Genomic DNA, 22401 nt, shown 5'->3' on the forward strand with positions numbered 1-22401 from the left:
CGGTATTCGAATTGGAGTGGGTCTGGGATGATGGTGTTGATGTGAGCCATGACCAGCGTTTCATAACATTTCATGGCTACAGATGTTAGTGCTACGGGGTGAAAGTCATGGTAAGAGATGATGTCATGTTTGTGGAAAGATCATAGCTTGTGGTTGGACTTTGAATGTGCCATTGAATGTGTTTTTGAGAAACCCCCACAATTAATGCTGTTGCTGTAATACATGCATAGATGCCATATCTACAGTGCCTTGCGAAAGTATTCGGCCCCCTTGAACTTTGCAATCTTTTGCCACATTTCAGGCTTCAAACATAAAGATATAAAACTGTATTTTTTTGTGAAGAATCAACAAGTGGGACACAATCATGAAGTGGAACGACATTTATTGGATATTTCAAACTTTTTTAACAAATCAAAAACTGAAAAATTGGGCGTGCGAAATTATTCGACCCCTTTACTTTCAGTGCAGCAAACTCTCCAGAAGTTCAGTGAGGATCTCTGAATGATCCAATGTTGACCTAAATGACTAATGATGATTAATACAATCCACCTGTGTGTAATCAAGTCTCCGTATAAATGCACCTGCACTGTGATAGTCTCAGAGGTATGTTAAAAGCGCAGAGAGCATCATGAAGAACAAGGAACACACCAGGCAGGTCCGAGATACTGTTGTGAAGAAGTTTAAAGCCGGATATGGATACAAAAAGATTTCCCAAGCTTTAAACATCCCAAGGAGCACTGTGCAAGTGATAATATTGAAATGGAAGGAGTATCAGACCACTACAAATCTACCAAGACCTGGCCGTCCCTCTAAACTTTCAGCTCATACAAGGAGAAGACTGATCAGAGATGCAGCCAAGAGGCCCATGATCACTCTGGATGAACTGCAGAGATCTACAGCTGAGGTGGGAGACTCTGTCCATAGGACAACAATCAGTCGTATATTGCACAAATCTGGCCTTTTTTAAGAAAGCCATTTCTTAAAGATATCCATAAAAAGTGTTGTTTAAAGTTTGCCACAAGCCACCTGGGAGACACACCAAACATGTGGAAGAAGGTGCTCTGGTCAGATGAAACCAAAATTGAACTTTTTGACAACAACGCAAAACGTTATGTTTGGCGTAAAAGCAACACAGCTCATCACCCTTAACACACCATCCCCACTGTCAAACATGGTGGTGGCAGCATCATGGTTTGGGCCTGCTTTTCTTCAGCAGGGACAGGGAAGATGGTTAAAATTGATGGGAAGATGGATGGAGCCAAATACAGGACCATTCTGGAAGAAAACCTGATGGAGTCTGTAAAAGACCTGAGACTGGGACGGAGATTTGTCTTCCAACAAGACAATGATCCAAAACATAAAGCAAAATCTACAATGGAATTGTTCAAAAATAAACATATCCAGGTGTTAGAATTGCCAAGTCAAAGTCCAGACCTGAATCCAATCGAGAATCTGTGGAAAGAACTGAAAACTGCTGTTCACAAATGCTCTCCATCCAACCTGACTGAGCTCGAGCTGTTTTGCAAGGAGGAATGGGAAAAAATTTCAGTCTCTCGATGTGCAAAACTGATAGAGACATACCCCAAGTGACTTACAGCTGTAATCGCAGCAAAAGGTGGCGCTACAAAGTATTAACTTAAGGGGGCTGAATAATTTTGCACGCCCAATTTTTCAGTTTTTGATTTGTTAAAAAAGTTTGAAATATCCAATAAATGTCGTTCCACTTCATGATTGTGTCCCACTTGTTGTTGATTCTTCACAAAAAAATACAGTTTTATATCTTTATGTTTGAAGCCTGAAATGTGGCAAAAGGTCTCAAAGTTCAAGGGGGCCGAATACTTTCGCAAGGCACTGTATATTTGAAAATAATCCTGCAGCAACATAAAATGTGAATTGTTATGGGGACTATTTAATGGACATTTTTTGTAGAGGTTGATACATTTTCCGTTAGGGCAAATCAAGTCAGAAATTTGAACGTGGAAATTACAAACGTTAGAAGCCTTTTAAACCTTGAATACACTACTAGTTTTCATTTCTTGCGCAGGAACAATTCTGCAACAACAGGATGATCAAATGAAGATACGGCATCTGTAAGGGGCAAGTCCGGGCCACAAGTCAATAAGCACTCTGATAGTACTCTGATAGCGCTGGTGATGAAACAGACTACATGGCACTTTGTATGGCTTTTAAGTAAATGGTTTATGCAACAGTCATAGTTAAACGACCTAAGGGCAGATCTGCTCACTGCAAAAACTTGCATTATTATCACTTCACTTACACAAGCTCATGAAACTTCCTTTAAACATTTGTGTAATAACATGGTATGGTTGGAATCTTGGCCCTCCCACCCCTAAGGGAGGGCAGCTCCTGCTCAGCCCAGTCAAAGCTATTCTCTGTCCTAGTACCCCAATAGTGGAACAAGCTTCCCCTTGAAGCTAGGACAGCAGAGTTCCTGCCCATCTTCCAAAAAAACTACTGAAACCCTACCTCTTCAAAGACTATCTTGAATTTAAATCACGCGGTAAAGCTATACTTACGCAATGTGGATTGAATAGAGACCTAAATGGGACACTGGTTGAGTAACCGCTGTTGGCTTTATTGATAAGAATGACTTCAGTTACTTTGTTATTTTTCTCAGACCTGTGTGTAGGGGGATTGCCAGGATCATTCCACCTCAAAAGGAACAAGAAAGAGGATTTCGATACCCACTATCTCAGATTGTTCTGAAATCGTTTCTGTAGTTAGTAAGAGATACAATTAACATTCCTGAAACATTATTTTGTTGAAATATAATTTGATTTCAGAGAAATTCAACTAATTGATTGTAACAAAATTGTCCACTTTAATTTATAGGATTCAGGTAATATTCAATAAATATAGTATCCAAAGTTCTTCCAACCAATGAATAAGACATGAGGAAATCAAACACATGGCCAAAAGCCACCCACGTACACCCCCCACCCTATGCCAATCCCACCCCAACAACAGTTGGAGAACAGTATCAGTTCTCTATGTTTGACAATTAGTATGAAGCTGTGGCTTGGAGTATTGCTTATCTGTGCTATGAAATGTGTTCCTTGTGAATCTGGTGATGATTTTCTTCCCCTGTTCAGAGAAATGTGTAATTGAAGTCACTGCCATTATTTGGCGTGGCAGGTAGCATAGTGGTTAGAGTGGTGGGCCAGTAACCGAAAGGTTGCTGGGTCAAATCCCAGAACTGACTAGGTACAAATCTGTTGTTCTTCCCCTGAACAAGCCAGTTAACACACTGTTCTCCGGTAGGCTGTCATTGTAAATAAGAATTTGTTCTTAACTGACTTGTCTAGTAAAATAAAAATGTTACCATCAAGTAGTGTGAAAGTACCATGTTTTGACCACTAGATGCCGCTGTTCCTGCTATTCCGCCACACTATTTTATACATTTTCTGGTATCTCGTGTTTATTGAATATATCACATTTCCTTTTGCAACTTTGCGTAGCCAGTCCTCCATGAAATAAATTCAGTTTCTCCTTTTCTTAGCAACCTAACGTTTCAATCCAACACACCTTGAATAGTCCAACAAGTGGCCGCTCTCTGCAAGAGCTATCCCTATTGTGCAATTCTCATACGAGGATGTTTTCTAGCCCAAAACTTTGATGGAGAAATGGGATAGCGACTAAAATGTTGTGAATACTCTAATAAAATAATACATTACATGGCAGTCTTATGTTTTTCAATAAAATTATTAGGAAACAGTTTTATATGTATTACAATTATTGACATTTACCATTAAACCCTATACCATTACCATTGCAAAACACTGTAATGTAATGTGTGTTTGGGACTTTTGCCACTGAAGACCATTAGAGACCATGACATTGAAACCATTAGAACTGCTGTAGCCAAATGGTTTGCTTGTTCACCAGGAATAGTCTCATTCTTCTCACTCATCCCGTTGCACTGGCTGGTGCATAGGAAAGCAACAAAAGCACTCAATTTCTATCTGAATGGTCGAAGAGAACTAATCCAGACATTTTTAGAAGGGAATAAACCACACACAAAGGGGACATTTCCTGGACACAGATTAAGCGTAAAAGAAGGACATAGTAATACTCCAATACTCAGCTTCATATTTGTCAAACATAGAGAACTGATACTGTATACGGATTGTTGTTGTTGGATTGGCATGGGGTGTTGGGTGTCTGGTGGTAGCTTTAGAATTTTGGGGGGGATTCCTCATGTCTTACTCATTGGATTGTTGGGCATTATATTTATTGAATATGATCTGAATACTAAACATTTAAATGGTCACATTTGGTGCAATCAATTAGATAAAATTAAATTTAAACAAAATAATGTTATAGGATGCCAATCGAACTTGTTTATAACAACATTAATGATTTTGGAACAATGTAAGAGGGTGGGTGTCATGACTTGTTGAAATTATATGGAACAACTCAGCTCTCTGTTCTCCCTGATGCAACATTGGGCTGGTTTAGAGACAGTGGTGAATGTGGCAGTGCCATTGTGTGTCAGTCACATACCCAGGCACAATCCCTCCCAAAATATGCTTTGTCATTTCTACTGGTGTGGCTGATTTGGAGCAGGATGTTTGGATTAACAAATGGCTTGATAATAATAGGATTGACGGTTGACTCATACCGTATGGCCCTCCTCTGCTCTTCTCAAATGACAATGAGTGAATGAGAGAAGTATCCAACTAAAGATGATGTTGCAGATTCCGTTCAGATGCAACATGTTTTTTTTTTGCAAATACATTTTGTTGGCAGAAATTCTGTAGGGTTTTCACCCGCACTGTACTTCACTCGCAGTGTACTTTTTGCTCCTAAATTGGGATGAGTAACTAATTTCTGGCAAGGTAGACATTTATCTCTGTCATGCATGGCATTGAATGAGGGAGGGGTACCACATGTAACGGTCTGCTGTTGAACATTTTAACATCTTGGCCATGTTCTGTTATAATCTCCACCCGGCACATCCAGAAGAGGACTGGCCACCCCTCAGAGCCTGGTTCCTCTCTAGATTTCTTCCCAGGTTTTGGCCTTTCTAGGGAGTTTTTCCTATCCACCATGCTTCTACACCTGCATTGCTTGCTGTTTGGGGTTTTAGGCTGGGTTTCTGTACAGCACTTTGAGATATCAACTGATGTAAGAAGGGCAAAATAAATACATTTGATTGCTAACGACTAATATGTATCTCAGTGTTGTGCCAAGTGGACAAATTTTTATGTTCTGTAGTCCCCTCTTTGACTTTCTGTTAGCGTCCTCACAATGACACTCAACACCCCTGCTGCACAACCTCTGCCCCTGTAAAGAGTCCTGTGACTAGGGTTGCAAAATTCTGGGAACTTTCAATAAATTCCCTGGTTGGAGGATTCCGGATTTGCTGCTTATTCCCTCCTGACTCCGGGAATCCTCCAACCGGGATTTCGGGAAAACCAGGGAATGCACTGAATTTTGCAACCCTAGCCATGACCCTTCATTATCAGTAACCACTAGGAAATATAATCCCAGTCTTAATCCCATATTTTGAGAAACAATGGAAAATGTTGCAGGCTGGATGAAGGCCTCTCTTGATGAAAGACTAGAGGCAAGCCCAGGACCCCTATATTGGACCCTTCTATTATAGAAATAACTTTGTTGGTGTCAGTGTTGCTGTTGGTGTCATATTATGTAGGTCATACAGTGATGCCAAACACACGCCAATCATACACTCACCCATACTTGACATAGACCAAGGTTTCCCAAACTCGGTCCTGCCTCCACCCCTAGCACTACACAGCTGATTAAAATAACCAACTCATCACCAAGCATTGATTATTTGAATCAGCTGTGTAGTGCTAGGGCAAAAACCGAAACCTGCACCTGGGAGGGTATTGGCCTTTGCCAGATTGGCTTTTACTTAAGTACTGAGTGGTGCAGCAGTCTAAGGCACTGCATCTCAGTGCTAGAGGCGTCACTACAGATCCTGGTTTGATTCCGGGCTGTATCACAACAGGCTGTGATCGGGAGTCCCATAAGGCGGCGCACAATTGGCTCAGCATCGTCAGGATTAGGGGAGGGTTTGGCCGGGGTAAGCCGTCATTGTAAAAAATAATTTGTTCTTATCTGACTTGCCTAGTTAAATAAAGGTTAAATCATTTTTTATATTTTGTATTGCTAAAGTGTTGTACTGGATGTTTGTCATTTGATGCTGCTGATCGACAGTGCCCCTTGCTGTGGCCAGACCATCTGTGGTCCGAATGCTTGCCTGGTAATGGAGCACTCTTTAACCCTTCCATGCCTTCGTGTCCTCAGGTATTTTAAGGAGTAGAAAGTACAGCTGGAAAGCTATACTGTACATGCAGACATATTTCACATGGCCCAGCAATCAATACTAGTGGTAATGAATCCATCAGTGAATGAAAGCTGTAATGGGTCGGCTGATTGTAATGTCCTAAAATTATGTACTTTTCATCTCTCTCAGAGGTCTTGTGTTGTCACTGATATGCCGTGAACATAAGTTGGGAGGTCCATTTAGAGAGCACCAAGTGCCTCCACTTTCTGACTAGGACAAGGCTCGTACAGTATCTACCACACAATAAAGTGGAATGAAATAGGTGCCTGTGCTGATTTTTGGCTGTCGATGCACATTTTGTGATGCTGGTACTCTTATTTTAGAGCCAATATTCTATGAGGTTCTGGAACAGACAGGTACTCAAGCAGGTGCACATTTTAGGTGTGCACCAGTTCAAGCAATACATATAGAAGACTGAAAACAACCATCCAAAATGTGATTTACAGTTCTACCAACTGTTGCAGTGATTAGGGACATACATGACCGGAAGCAATAACCTGATAAACCTGAAAATAAGTTTATGACAAAGGCCGTGTGTTCTCTTGCATAACTGAATTCCAGGTTTCACAAAAAGCTCCCATTTCACCAATCCCCTCTAGGCTAGATTGACCAGCTCAGCCTCTTCATTTTGTAACTTAATCAAAAGCTCTGGCTTTGAACATTGAGTACCTTTTTGAGGGCACAGATAACATTAATAAATGTCTGTGCATGGAATGATTTGCAGTCGCTTTAACTGTAGTTAAAGAGAGTTGAAGTTGAAGAGCAAAGTATTGAGAGTAGCTGGATCTTGACCACCTGTTTATAAATTCTAAACATTTGATGCAAAATAGAATGTAACCAGGCAAAAATAAATAAATCTTCAAATGATTTGTTTTTTTTGTTATGTTTCTTAATGCAAATAAATGTAGGGAGCACAAATCATGCATTATTTTACTCATTAAAGTTTCTTATTTTTTGTACAGATTATGTTTTTATACCTCCTGCCCCTGAACATTTCTCTTGGTTACTGGTTACTCAGCTTGAAATGAGTAGAGCAGTATGTAAACATTGTTAAAGTGACAAGTGTCCCATTATTAAAGTGACCATGTTAGCTAACCCTTCCCCTAACCATTTTAGCTAACCCTTCCCCTAACCCTTTAACCTAATTCCCAATCTTAACCCTAGCCTATTTAACGTTAGCCAGTTAGCCACCTAGCTCGAATTCGTAACATATAATACGAATTACAATTCGTAACATATCATACGACTTACAATTAGAATATACATTTCGTAATGCTTAGGGTGTTATGAATGTACTGATAAGTATCCCGGCAATTTTGAAGAAAAAAACAACACTTAATATCGAAGTTGTGCCTGTTCTTCAGACGCATATCTGCATGGTCCCATATCTGTCTTGCCTCCTCCCGACTGCCTTCCATTTTTAAATACCTTTATTTTCATTGGAGCGGCCATTTGAGTATCTGGTCAATATAGTGGGTGATATATAATATATCCTATGCCTGCAAATATTGAGGCGGCTTATTCTAATCCTTACCCAATCAATAAAAATGGTCTAAATCACCGATTTGACACATCATGAAATATATTGAGACAAATTACAGACAGTAGCCTGCAAGTAACAAAACATAACTACGTTGATTGAACATGGAATGTATTTCAGTAGGAGTTAAATAGGCCTATAGTCTACCGTTTATATTTTAATGCAGTCATCTCGGTTTTCATTTTAAACATATTTTTAAATCGTCGTTTGGTTGATTCAATTGCAAATACATTGTATGGCAACTTCGTATTCGTAGCTAATTTGTTCTGAAGTTGTCAGCGGTCACAGAGACGGACAACCTATGTGATTCTATGTTTAGCGGAGATATTCTGTTTATGAAGTGATGCGGGAGGGCGAAAAAGCATCTAACGACGCACTTACGAGCGTTTTCAAGTGCAACATTAATACCATTGCTTTTAGGAAACAGCTCGGAGATTTAACAATGATCTTTAGAAGGTTCTAACGATTCATTTAGCCTTAATATGCTTTTTGGAAACCAGGCCCTAAGCATTACGAAACTTCTATTATATCAAATAAGCCTCGTATCAAAATAGCAATTAATTGACTAAATTCGACACTCTCATTGCCCACACATACAAAAACTCCCTTGCTTAATAATTAATAACCTACTTAACGTGGACATATTTTGGTGTGAGTAAACCCTCTCGCTTCTCCTCTTCCTCTGATTAGAGGAGAAGTATGACGTTGAACCGCCAAATACACAACTGCGTTCCTCTCAGTGCACCTGGTCAACGTTTCCACCCCCATGTTTAATATGGTATCGTCCAATGCGGCCGACAGTGACGTCTGTGAATTTCTGAATAAATACTAGAGCGCCACATCTAAATGACAGTGAATGCATGGAATTTACTGACTGGTGAGAAGTTGCGTGAGAACACCAACGCAGGAAACGAATCAATAAAATACGCATAATTTAGCTAGCTACAACATTTATTTATATCTGCCAAAAAAAAGCAACAATGATGAACGGAGAGATGAACGGTTTTCACAACTCCCTTATCGACGAGGACTGCTTCCTATTCACCTCGGAGTCAGTAGGAGAAGGACACCCTGGTGAGAAAGCTAATTTAGCTACAAATACAGCCAGTGTGTTATGACTTGTCAGTTATTTGTTTAGATGGCTTGTTTAGCACACGTGCGTCGGTGTTGCTTAGCTTTCTTAGTTAGCTAATTAACGTTAGCGAGCTGACCATCTCTGCTGATCAAACCACACCGGCGTCAGCATCTTGCATAAGCCGCATGTGAGGCCCAAATTGTTCTTAGTTTATTAGCTAACCAGCTAGCTACTTTGCTGAGCCTTGTTCACATGGTCTCTATTGTGCAATTACGAACGTTATACGTCCTTGGGCTATATTCTCTTTAAAAATATTTGTATCCCGTAGTCGTCATCATGCTTATTTCACGAGATCTCCCGAAGATTCCGACCAGTTCGCACGCGGGCTCTCGGGGAACAAGGCCATATGTGTTGTCTTTTGCGTTTGGTTGCTAAGTAAGGGGCACTACATTGGCTGTATGATGAGTTCCGTGCCACTCCTTGGCTATACCCGTAGTAGTTCGTCTTGGAAATCTAAACGAATCTGATTTTTAGTTGCATGTGAACCCGCGGAAATGGTGGCGGGTTCAGGCTCATCGCTACACCATACATATATATATATATATATATATATATATATATATATATATATATATATATTGTTTTAACTGAACAAGATGAACCACATCCTGTCGTATCCAATGGAAGCAAACGAACCATAGTGGGCAGAGCCATGCACGTTCTAGCGAGAACCGATTGGCGCGTTCTAGAATGTATTTGCAAAATTCCTTTAGGGAACGCCTACTGTGGGGTGTACAATAACTTAATTCGCCCTTGTTCTCCTTCTAAACAACTCCATTTTTGTGAACTTTGCCAAATGGTGAACAATACTAAACGTTGTCCACCCTGTTTATAACAGATTATAGTTTGGTAACAGAACAAATGTTTAATCGACAACAAGCAGAACGTCCACCAAAATCCATTCTCCCCCGAGGCTTCCCCCCCTCATCACCATATTTGGTGGTGAGTGGAAACGCCAACCGGATGCTTCCGACCAATGAAACAGATTTATAAAATCTATCTGTGGCTACACATATCGCTAGGCCCCTCCCACCATCGCCATAATCCTGACATATGGTACAGCATGTGTACAACTCAGACTGTAGTCGGTAGAACAGTGTACAATACAAATATTTCCAGCATAATCCAAACCTATTGGAGAACTCTAATTATTACTATTTGTGCAATACTTTACATGCTCTTGAACAAGCAACCTACCACTAAATTGTGCAAATGTTGATGTAGCATTGTGAACTGGTACATCTGTATTTTACAGATAAGATTTGTGACCAGATCAGTGATGCTGTGCTTGACGCCCATCTCAAGCAGGATCCTGATGCTAAAGTTGCTTGTGGTAAGGGAAAAATAGCATGTTTTTATTTTATTTTTGTCTGATGCAACTTCTAGCTGCCCTGGAGTCAGCTGTGAATACCACATGAATGGAAGAATCTCAAACTTTCTGCATCTTGTTAATGGTAGTAGGCCTATATTATGGCACAACTCCCCAATGTTTTGCCAGATGAGTATTGATTGATATGCTTTTTCTGATTGCTATGGTTAATGTACTATTCCCCCTCCACCTTTTTCAGAGACTGTTGCTAAGACTGGGATGATCCTGCTGGCAGGTGAGGTGACGTCGCTTGCTACAGTGGACTATCAGAAGGTGGTTCGCGACACCATCCGGCACATTGGATACGATGACTCCTCTAAAGGTTTTGACTATAAGACCTGCAATGTGCTGGTGGCCCTAGAGCAACAATCTCCAGACATTGCCCAGGGTGTTCACATTGACCGCAATGAGGAGGATATTGGGGCAGGGGACCAGGTATGAGTTGGGGTGCAGAGGAGTTAGCTGTACATTTATCAGTAAGCTAAATATGCAGCTTTCTTTTCAGATGTAATAGTTCTACTTTTTCTATTGTCAGGGCCTGATGTTTGGCTATGCCACTGATGAGACGGAGGAGTGCATGCCCCTCACCATTATGCTTGCCCACAAGCTCAACGCTAAGATGGCTGAACTGCGTCGCAATGGCACCCTGCCCTGGCTCCGGCCTGACTCAAAGACCCAGGTATGCTGCCTGTGTGCAATCGATAGTCATTTCAGCCTTATGTAAATAGTCTAAGACAAACTAGTTTGTTTATCATACCAGCTGAGGAGTGCAATATTAGTTTTCTTACTCAAGCTCTCCAACCTTGTTTGTGGCCAGCAGTAACTCCAGCATATAACTCGTTTTAGGTTGTTCCCCTGGTCAGACATGGCTGACACATGCCAGACCTTAATTAAACGCCTGGATTGGTAGTTTAGGTCTCGGTTTAACTACGTCATATATTTTTGCCTCCTGGTGCAAAAATATTTTTGCATCCATTGGTTGACGTATGCAATGTCTGAGCAGGGGAAACGCAACCTTAATCTATGTCTGCGGTTGAACAATCCTGCTGTCGTTCTATCTTGGTATGCTTCTGTGTGCAGGTGACCGTTCAGTACCGCCAAGACCGTGGCGCCATGTTGCCGGTGCGTGTCCACACCATTGTGGTCTCCGTGCAGCATGATGAGCACATCTGCTTGGACGAGATGCGTGACGCTCTCAAGGAGAAGATTGTCAAGGCTGTGGTGCCCTGCATTTACCTGGATGATGACACCATTTACCACATGCAGCCCAGCGGGCGCTTTGTCATCGGAGGCCCACAGGTGAGACAATAAGTCAGGTTTCGAAAGGTCAGAAATCTTGGAAAAGTTGTTGAATTTAAATGGTTTTCCGGACCTGGAAAAGTTTAGGAAAATTATATAATTTTAAGTCATGGAAATGTATTTCATAATTTCTATTAACTTTTTAACATTTACCAACAAATGGGTGTGATCATTCTAGTGGCCCCTGCAGCGTACGTTCAAACCGGTTTGTTTAGAATGTCCCGTTTCAATTGACGCAAGTCAGCATATGAGCTAGCCCCACTGTTTGCAAGAAATTGTTTTCTTTCTTTTTTTTACAGTCCTTACAAAGTTATGTACTAAATGTGACCAGTTTAATTTTGGCTGCCATGTTCAGACAGTCACAGAAGTAGCGACCGTATCCACAATCATCCAAACTGGAAAATGTAGGGCTACGTTAGTCCTAGCGCTAACAGAGGAAAGATTGACGTAACACAATTGGTCATATTTAGGTAACTCTAGGCTGACATAAAACACAATATGAATTGGCAATAGCAGTTACTATAAATCATCACATTGTTGAGATCAATGTTGATTAAAACACTTCTAGAAATCTGAAGTAATCTGATGATGGGTAGTTTGTGCACACACAACCAACATCTAGTTGGTTGTAAAGTGTCCTCCGCTTTGGTGTGTAGCATTATTCACTTCCAGAAGTGTACTCGCAAGATGAGTGAACCAACCATTCCTTCACCTCATAATATCTTTGGTCTTACAGATGTTTAAGTTACACCCAGAATGCATTGTAGAATATCAACAAACATTGCAAATAGCTTAGCATTAGCTCATTATAATCAGTACAACGTTCAAAAGTTTTTTTACACGCATCATAGGTGTCCATTACAATCATGCAAAAATCGGAAGGTATTATTTGTCACCAGTACCTAAATGTGAATAAAACTTAAAATATATTATGCCTCAAACATAAATTGTCTGACACTGAAATGGATTAGTTCTATATGAATTAATGAGGCGGAACACCTCAATTCAAACTGTTAGAAAATACAAGTTGTTAGAAAATTATTTGAAATTGACAAGTTGAAACAGCCTATAGATAATTAGCAGGCAGTGCGTGTTAACTATCCTGTTGCATAACTGTCACATTTTGGAACGGTGCATAAAACCACTCACGCTGGGGTGACCGTTAGAGATATTTGGAACTCAAGAGTGAAAAAGTTAATGCAGTTTAATTAGGCATATTTTAAAAAATCTACATAAAAGAATGACATGCATTTATTTCCCCCAAAATTCCACCGATTACTTGCAAATTAGGTTGTACAAAGTTGATTTACTTTTTGGAACAATTAATTTAAATGAATCTTCTTGACAAAACAAACAATTCACTTTGCCATTATATTAGTTGTGATTCGATTTAATCAAATCAAAATAACTTGACTTGTCATTTTAGGGAACTATTTGTAGCCTTCTGGATTATGTGGCTTCAACTTGTTTGGTAGATACTTCCAGTTGATTTGGGGATCCAATGTATGGGACATTGCAGACTGACTAGCATCTATTGAGTTGAAAAGTAAACACTAAGGTAGCCAAGATATGACAACTGGAAGGTACATTTCCCAATGAGAATTTGTGGGCTTGCTTCAGCTGAATTAAAATTATTTGTAGCCTACCATTTTTGATATTTGACATACTGAATGAGCAAATTATTTAAGGCATCAAGGGTGGTCAACTGTCCTCCAGGAGAGCTAATGTGTCTGCAGGCTTTTATTCCAGTCCACCTCCAACAAACCACATTTTTAGAAATTAGCTGCTAAACTGGCTCTGTTTTTGAGCAGGGTTTCAAAAGCATGCACACCCAGTAGCTCTCCAGACTGAGGGTTGACCACTTTATTTATATATTAGTTGCTTAACAGGCATTCTACTTTGGGGGGTGTGGTGTAAGTGCCTTGCACAATGACAGGTGGTACATGGGCTCACAAAGCAGCCTCCCAGTGTCAATAGTACATTACCCTTTTTTTATGTACATAAAGATGCTGCTAATTGTTCATTAGAAATGTGGTAATCTTGAAATTCCATCTGACTGTATAGGAACCCTGATAAGTAGTGGTAGGACTGGGCATCTATGGTATGTGCTTGAAGGGGCAAACGCTAAAGTAACTTTGATGCATGGGCTTGTTTAACTGTTCATATTAAGCATTTTTACATGCAATTTGATCCATAGTTTTTTTTTTTTTTTACTACGGTCAGAATTATTTTGGGGTAAATTGAGAGACTCGGTATGACCTATTACTCCTTTCCCTACAGGGTGACGCTGGCCTGACGGGCCGTAAGATCATTGTTGATACTTATGGAGGCTGGGGTGCCCATGGTGGAGGAGCCTTCTCAGGGAAGGACTACACTAAGGTGGACCGCTCTGCTGCCTATGCTGCCCGCTGGGTGGCCAAGTCTCTGGTGAAGGCTGAGCTGTGCAAGCGGGTCCTTGTCCAGGTGAGGGCAGGGTGATCCTAATAAGGAGACTGATATTGATGCACCTCATGTATAGAGCATTTGGACCGTGTTCAGACACCTTCACTTTTTCCTCATTTTTGTTACAGCCTTCTAAAATGGATTAAATAAAATTGTCAATCTACACATGACAAAGTGAAAACAGGTCTTTAGAATGTTACTGCATTTCTAAAAAATAAACATGCCTTATTGACAATTATTCAGACCCTTTGCTATGAGACTTGAAATTGAGCTCTGGTGCAGCCTGTTTACACTAATCATCCTTGAGGTTTGTTCAACTTGATTGGAGTGCACTTGTGGTAAATTCAAATGATTGGACATTATTTGGAAAAGCATGCCTGCCTAAGGTCCCACAGTTGACAAGTGCATGTCAGAGCAAAAACCAAGCCATGGGGTCGACGGAGTTGTCTGCAGAGCTCAGACGGGATTGTGTCGCGGCACATCTGGGGCAGGGTACCAAAAATGTCTCCTGCTTTGAAGGTCCCCAAAAACATTGGCCTCATCATTCTTAAATGTAAGAAGTTGGAACCACCAATACTCTTCCTAGAGCTGGTTGCCCGGCCAAACTGTCTTCTGGGGAGAAGAGCCTTTGTCATGGAGGTGACCAAGAACTTGGGATGCACGCTATATCGGAATCGTCCGAAATTAGCTAAAATTGCCCCTTTCTGTCGGTCCGACGTTAAAAACCGATGTCAAAGCTAACGTGCATACTTGTATAACGAAGCTACATGACATAATGACACCACGTAAAATGTTGCACTACACAGTCGACACAGCATTAACTTGGCACACAATGTCTGCTGTGTGGCTCAAGCAGTCATTTGAAAGAGTAATCATTTCGGTGAATTCAAAGGCAAAATCCATTAAAGCCAAGATAATGGGATTCATTCCCCTTGACAATCAACTGTTCTGTTGTGGGTGGTGTTGGCTTTTGCCGACTGGTCGAGCACCAGTACACACTACCGAGTTCGCTATTTCGCACCGGTTGCCCTACCGGTGTTACACAGTAATAGCTTCACAACATGCTATGGAAAGCCGTTTGGGTACTTTGCATGTCAAAGATAGTAGCACTGTCAAAGCTGTACAAAAGTCTGTAAACACCGGCCACAAACAATGTGTTTACAATACCGCGTTGGTAATAAAGTATCATTTGTTTGACCGCAACTTCTAGGGTAGCTAGCTTTAGCTTGGTACCTAGCTAGCAACAATACAACAAGCCTGAAAACAATGACCAGTAGAAACTGCAGTCATTTTCATTATTCTTAACAATGATTTAGGAATCCTTGTAAGTATTAGCTAGGTTGCCACTTGTTTGCCTATTTAAATTTAACTTCAGTTCATGCAAATAAATAGCTAGCCAGCTACTTAACCCTGTTGGCCAAAGCTAACGTTATAAGCAGCTAGCATCTGTCTAGTGATGCTCGACCAGGTTGTGAAGCTAGCCACAATTGTGGACTTTGGATTTAGCCTTCAAAATAAGTGTGGCAGAATTCTACTCTTTGTATTCATTTGTATCACTGTCAATACATTTAAGGCAAACCGCATGTCATTGACAGTGATGCAAGTGAATACAAATTGATGTGTGCCATGCTTTTATTTTGAAGGCTAAACCTAAAGGCCACTGTGGCTAATCGTTATTGTGGCTAGCTTCACATAGATGGTGTGACCACCATTAATGAAATAAAAACTGTCTTATAAATTAGGGTTATTTTAGGTGACACCGAGCTATATAGTTAACTAACTATAACTACTGGAACGGATGTCGTTTTGCTATGTTTTTGGGGAAGCACATTGTTTGCAGCCATGAGCTAGCTAGTTTTTATTTTTTTTATGACCAGCACTAGGTGCGTGGACTTTACCAGCATCATAGCATATGTATCGATGACATGTGCAATAACTACGTACAAAATTAATAAATGCGTAAAATTATTATGTGACGTGCAGTCATATTCAGGTCTTGATTGGTCAGCAAGCTTATTTGACACACCAAATAGCGTTATTTGATGCACAAAGACCCAAACGGCATTCCATAGAAATCCTGGTTGAGAATGAAATGACTGAACAACGAATCCACAAGAAAGTGAAAGAAATCGGTTTTGGTTGTTTTACTGGCAATGGAGACATGTGTAAATGCCAACAACTTTTTGGTCAGCGTGGTGTGTGTGTAGCCTTTATTTAACAAGGCAAGTCGGTTAAGAACAAATTCTAATTTACAATGACAGCCCGAACAACGCTGGGCCAATTGTGCGCTTCCCTATTGGACTCCCAATCTGTGATACATCCTGGATTCACACATTGGGACTGTAGTGATGCCTCTTGCACTGAGATGCCATGCCTTAGACGGCTGCGTCCATATTTGTGAACTATTTAACTGTACTAGAATGCTTAAGGCCGCTAAAATTAAATATTAGTTATTGTTTTTGCAAGGAAAATGTCATATCGGTGCAGTACTACCAAGAATCCAATGGTCACTCTGACAGAGCTCCAGAGTTCCTCTAGAGATGGGAGAGCCTTCTACAAGGACAACCAGCACTCTACCAATTAGGCCTTTATGGTAGTGGCTAGACGGAAGTCACTCCTCAGTAAAAGGTACACGACAGCCCGCTTGGCGTTTGCCACAAGGCACCTAAAGCACTCAGACCATGAGAAACAAGATTCTCTGGTCTGGTGAAGCCAAGATTTAACTCTTTGGCTGGAATGCCAAGTGATACTTCTGGGGGAAACCAGGCACTGCTCATCACCTGGCCAATACCATCCCTACGGTGATGCGTGGTGGCAGCATCATTCTGTGAGGATATTTTTCAGCGACAGGGAGACTTGTCAGGATTGAGGGGAAAGATGAACAGAAAGTGCTCAGGACCTCGGACTGGGGGCGACGGTTCACCTTTCAAAAGGACAACGACCCTAAGCACACAGCCAAGACGGCGCACAAGTGGCTTCAGGACAAGTCTCTGAATGTCCTTGAGTGGCCCAGCCAGAACCTGGACTTGAACCTGATCGAACATCTCTAGAGACGTGAAAGTAGGTTGAGGTTCTGCAGAGTAGAATGGGAGAAAAGGTGTGCCAAGCCTGTAGTGTTATACCCAAGAAGACTCGCGGCTGTAATCGCCAAAGGTGTGTCGTCAAAGTACTGCGTAAAGGGTCTGAATATTTATGCAAATGTAATTTCTGGTTTTTGAAGTTTGTCTTTAATTTCTAAAACAGTTTTTGCTTTGTCATTTGTGTGTAGGTTTTTTGTTTGCAAAGGCTCTAACCTAACAAAGTGAAGGGGGCTGAATGTTTTCCAAATGTACTATAAACAAAGGGGTGCCACGAAATCAAACCTAAAGTCTGATGCATGTTTGTATGCTCACAACTATACATCAGGTTGCCTATGCCATCGGAGTAGCCCATCCCCTCTCAATCTCCATATTCCACTACGGCACATCTCAGAAGAGTGAGCGGGAGCTACTGGACATCGTCAAGAGAAACTTTGACCTTCGTCCTGGTGTCATTGTCAGGTAAAGTGTACCCCTTTGAAGTTGTGTGCCTCTCTGAATCTGCCCCTTCAGTCACTCGCCTTTAACTCACGCTTCCTGGCTTTCTGTTCTGCCTGAGCTGTCAGCTGGTGTTCAGATGGTTCTAACCCTTTTAATATGATATATTAATATGTTTTGCTACTGTGATTAATGACACCCAGTAGCTACTAACACGTAAGAAAGCAGCAATCTGGGCTTGTGATCAGTTTGCCAAACCTGATATTCCAACCCTACCCAAACAGTCTTGCTTTAAATGCCAGTGAAGTATAGTATGTAATGCCGAAGGTTAAAGCTTCGAGAGCTACAGTTGAGGTTGTCAGATGGCATGTTAAATACCCAGCACGATGAAGGGTTTCCTGCTCACATCCAACTGGAAGGTCATTGGTTTCTCAGACCTTGTTAAAGTTCAATGACATTTCATAAATGGGATCAGTGCGCTTTCAATCTCCAAGCTCCAGTCCCCACACTGCTCAAGGATGTGTTGGTTAGCAGGGTAAGTGTTGACGCTTTATCCCTTCCTCCCCCTCTTTACTAGCTGGCCTAATTAACCTTTCTGATTGTTTCTTTCCATGGCTCTCGACACTCCCTATTGGTTGATTTTTAGCATTATGGCTGAGAATTGATGTTGATCTCAGGTCATTTCCTGTGATGGGCTGCTAAATTACTTTGATTGTGTATTCCAGGGAGCTGGAGCTGAAGAAGCCTATGTATCAGAGGACCGCTGCCTACGGCCACTTTGGCCGGGACTCCTTCCCATGGGAGATGCCCAAAAAGCTAAAATACTAAACTTGTGAAGCCTTTTCCCCCCAGGCCTGTTGGTGTATACTACAGAGAAGCTTACATGGTCTTGGGGGTGAAAGGCCCTTAACTCTCTTCCCTGTTAATGGGGTATTAGAACCCTACCCCCTTTCTACTTCCTCTCTCCAGTCATCTGTACTGTATTTTTGCTGTTAGTAGTCAATGTAATACTACCAACATTCTCAAAATATTTCAGGAAAGTAATGTTGAGAGGATAATATGTTAGCTAGCTAATCTCTTCCACCAGCCGTCTCGCTCTGACTCATCTGGTTTCACAGCGCATCAGAAAGGGACTTGAATGGAGGCTATGGCAGATGCAGACAACTTCTGATTCTAATTAGCTGATCTGTCCACCTAGAACACAACACTTAGAACCTCTTTCCCCCCTACATTGTTTTTTTTAAGAAGAGAAAAAGAAATGTAACAATTAAGTTAGGAAAATCTGAAAGTACGTATTAGGGTTTTACGACTACAATATTGAATATGATTGACGGCTGTCGTTGATGGTGATATTGTGACGTGACCGTGGACTAGCCTATTTAAACTTGACTGGCATCACGCTGTAAAGAGCTGGCCAGGCAAGGACATGCCAAGTGGCCTATTCCTTTGCTCTAGCCTGCATAACCTATTTCAATAAATGTAATAAGCAACTTACTGAATGCAAGAGCATAATTTAGACGGGGCTAAGATTTTCTTGCTTTCCTACCCAAACTCCTTGCTCCGGCCAAACACTACGCCACAGACGTAGTTTCTTCCCCGCACGGAGTTTGGATACCTCACTGATTTCTAGAACGCATTCTAACGGGAAGGTAGCTGGATTAAATCCCTGCGCTGGCAAGGTAAAAATATGTTCTGCCCCTGAGCAAGGCAGTTAACACACTGTTCCCAGGGTGCGACAACTTGGATGCCGATTAAGCCCCGCACCTCTCTGATTTTGGTTAAATGCGGAGGAATCTTCAGTTGTACAACTGACTAGGTTCTATCCCCCTTTCCTTTAATTGGTCCCAGAAGCCAGTTGGTTGGTCCAGAGCCAGAACACCTGGGTAACGAATTGAATTTGATATTCTGATTTGGTTAGGGATGATCTAATCACTGACTTTGTTTTGTACAACACTCCTATTTTTTATTTAATTTTTTGGAATTTTACCCCCTTTTTCTCACCAATTTTGTGGTATCCAATTGTTAGTAGTTAATATCTTGTCTCATCGCTACAACTCTCATACATGCTCGGGAGAGACGAAGGTCGAGAGCCATGCGTCCTCCAAAACACAACCCAGCCAAGCCGTACTGCTTCTTAACACAGCGCGCATCCAACCCGGAAGCCAGCCGCACCAATGTGTCGTAGGGAACACTGCACCTGGCGACCTGGTCAGCGTGCACTGCGCCCTGCCTGCCACAGGAGTCGCTAATGCGAGATGAGACCAGGAAATCCCTGCCAAACCGTCCCTAACCCGGACGACGCTAGGCCAATTGTGCATGGACCTCCCGGTCGCAGCCGGCTGCGACAGAGCCTGGGCTCGGACCTAGAGTCTCTGATGGCACAGCTAGCAGTGCCTTAGACCACTGCGCCACCCGGGAGGCCTCAGCACTCTATTTTGAGGTCACCAAAAACCTAACGTTAATTTGATATTTTCTCTACATTTCATATCAATTCAGTTTTTATGCGAGCTGGTTTTCTCCCGCTACTTCAATGAATTTATTTAACGGTGCTCAAGGCTCTCAGAGTTTGAGTTTTTTTTGAATGACCTAAACATGATTGGTTTAAGGTAATGAGGTAGAACAAACGATAGTCAAATTAAATCAGTTTTGAACATGCCTTAGTTGCGAAGCTTGCCTTTGCAGGCCATTTTTAATTCGTATGCTTATCAAAAGCATTTAGACAAGTTAGTTATGAAGCGTATTTCTCATAGGCTATTCTAATAGTGTTTAATGTTTTAAAATTGCAGCTTTCAAATGGGAACAATTGCTCAAGTCAGTCTATGGATTCTCTATCCACCTTGGGGCAACAGGTAGCCTAGTGGTTAGAGCGTTAGGCCTGTAACCGGATGTTGCTAGATTGAATCCCAGAGCTGACCAGGTAAAAAATCTGTCATTCTGCCCCTGAACAAAGCAGTTAACCCACTATTCCTAGGCTGTCATTGTAAATAAGAATTTGTTCATAACTGACTTGCCTAGTTAATTAAATACAAATATCACAGCTTTATTTTGATCTAATACAGCTGTAGCAGTCTCGCTCCCTTTACTGCCTCGATTTTCTAAGCTACACCCCATTCAAGTCCCACTTTGTTGTACAGTGTTACTAGGCTCTTTATGCGGTTAGCCAAGTCTTCCTCTTCCATTGAGGTCTTTCACACTACAACGCTTAGCCCCTGCCCAGCATGACTGAGGAACTGTCAAATCTGTTTGGTTATTCGGGCTTAGCTGTCCTTCTACTTAACTTTTGAATATTTTGCTTCTGTTAAGTCTGACTTACCAAGGCTACATGTTGCGATCATATTAATTTACTGGTGCTACTGAATGAAGGCCCCCTGCCCCTTAATCGTTTCCCTTTGATTGACACTACCTTCTGGTTTTGTTACCCACCCCAAATCCTTTTTGAAGCTTTATTTCACTCCCCTTATCATTTGTTGAGGATTCAAGAATGGAACTGTTGAGGGTCAGTAGTTGTTGCTATTTTCAAAGAAATCCTATGCGTTGCAGGCTGAGAACCGAGACAATCTTGATTTATTTTCAAGTAACTTTCTTGAATATACGCCGTAAAATCTGGGATGCCCCTGCAGATGTCTGTGCTGTTCTGATGTAATACAGAAAAGTCAGAAGCTGCTATGTCACTGCTATGGCCTGTAGGGGTGTTTATACTTGATTGTTTAAAACATGTTGTCATTGGCATGTCATGTTAAACTCCTTCAAAAGGTAGTTTAATTTCATATTTTTAGTTTTTTTTTTACAAAATGGTTTGTCAAGGCTCTTCCTTGGGTATTGATGGCAGGTGTAGCTACAGAGAAACCACCGTCTTTATCCTGAAGGAAGGCTGTCTTTGCCACAATGAAGAGCTCTTAATACTGGCACAACACGTTTTTTAAAAATATTTATTTGTTCTCTGAATCTTGGTGTGGATACAGAGAAGCCAATGATTCAGAAGGCAGCTTAAACCCCAGAGGGTTTTTATTTTTTATCTCACATTGACTTTACTGAATGCTGTAACATTTTTCAATGGTTCCAAAGTGTCCTACAGAAAAGCTTTGGTCTGCCTCCACGGAACTGTCACTGGCTGATGTGATGAGTATTTTGGACTGTGGGTTGTATGGGGTGAGATTGTATTGACTATACATGTGTGGTCAATACAATGAAGCCATTCTTAGCCCCCCCTTATCCTTACATAAAGAGATGGCAACGTTTGGCTGGTGTGGTACAGAGAAACCAGCCTCGTTTACAAGCTGTCACTTGTTTGTATGGATAGGGTTTCCCTCGGTGCTTTTAAATATTTTGACACTGGCTAGTCTTCTGGCTACTGAGTGTAAGAGTGCCTCCCCCATGTACTTTCTCCCCTCCTGCTCTTCATCAACAGGTCCGACATCCTGAGGAACAGGTATCTTGTCTCAATGCTTCTGTCTTCAGAGGTTAGATACTGAATTCTCATGTCAAAGATCTGCAATAAATGTCTGCTTTCCTTCATGAAGCATGTTTTTGGTGTCATTCGTTGTCAGTTTGTGCATAACATTTTTAAAATGCATAAATTAAATTTCAGTGTATGCTGTAGCTAGATCTTTGTGCACATGGAATTCTTTGACCAGTGGTGCCACACATCCATCAATAACTAGCGACTGATGTTATCAAAGTCGAGTCTCATGGGTGGTAAATATGAAAAAATGGCAGTGCAATTTGCCATAATTCATGTGTTTCTGGGTATTTGAGCCATTGAGT

The 22401-nt window shown here is 41.4% G+C and overlaps 1 protein-coding gene across 1 annotated transcript; it reads left to right on the forward strand.

Moving 5' to 3' along the window:
* Positions 1–8719: 8719 nt before the first annotated feature.
* Positions 8720–22156, forward strand: LOC109880179 (S-adenosylmethionine synthase-like). Its single transcript, XM_020472415.2, has 8 exons — positions 8720–8951; positions 10268–10345; positions 10581–10816; positions 10917–11060; positions 11462–11680; positions 13961–14143; positions 17528–17661; positions 18363–22156. The coding sequence occupies exons 1-8, from the start codon at positions 8858–8860 to the stop codon at positions 18463–18465; spliced, it is 1191 nt and encodes a 396-aa protein (XP_020328004.1). The 5' UTR covers positions 8720–8857; the 3' UTR covers positions 18466–22156.
* The last annotated feature ends 245 nt before the right edge of the window (positions 22157–22401 follow it).

This window comes from Oncorhynchus kisutch, linkage group LG3 (genome assembly GCF_002021735.2).
Source record: "Oncorhynchus kisutch isolate 150728-3 linkage group LG3, Okis_V2, whole genome shotgun sequence".
Classification (NCBI taxonomy): domain Eukaryota; kingdom Metazoa; phylum Chordata; class Actinopteri; order Salmoniformes; family Salmonidae; genus Oncorhynchus; species Oncorhynchus kisutch.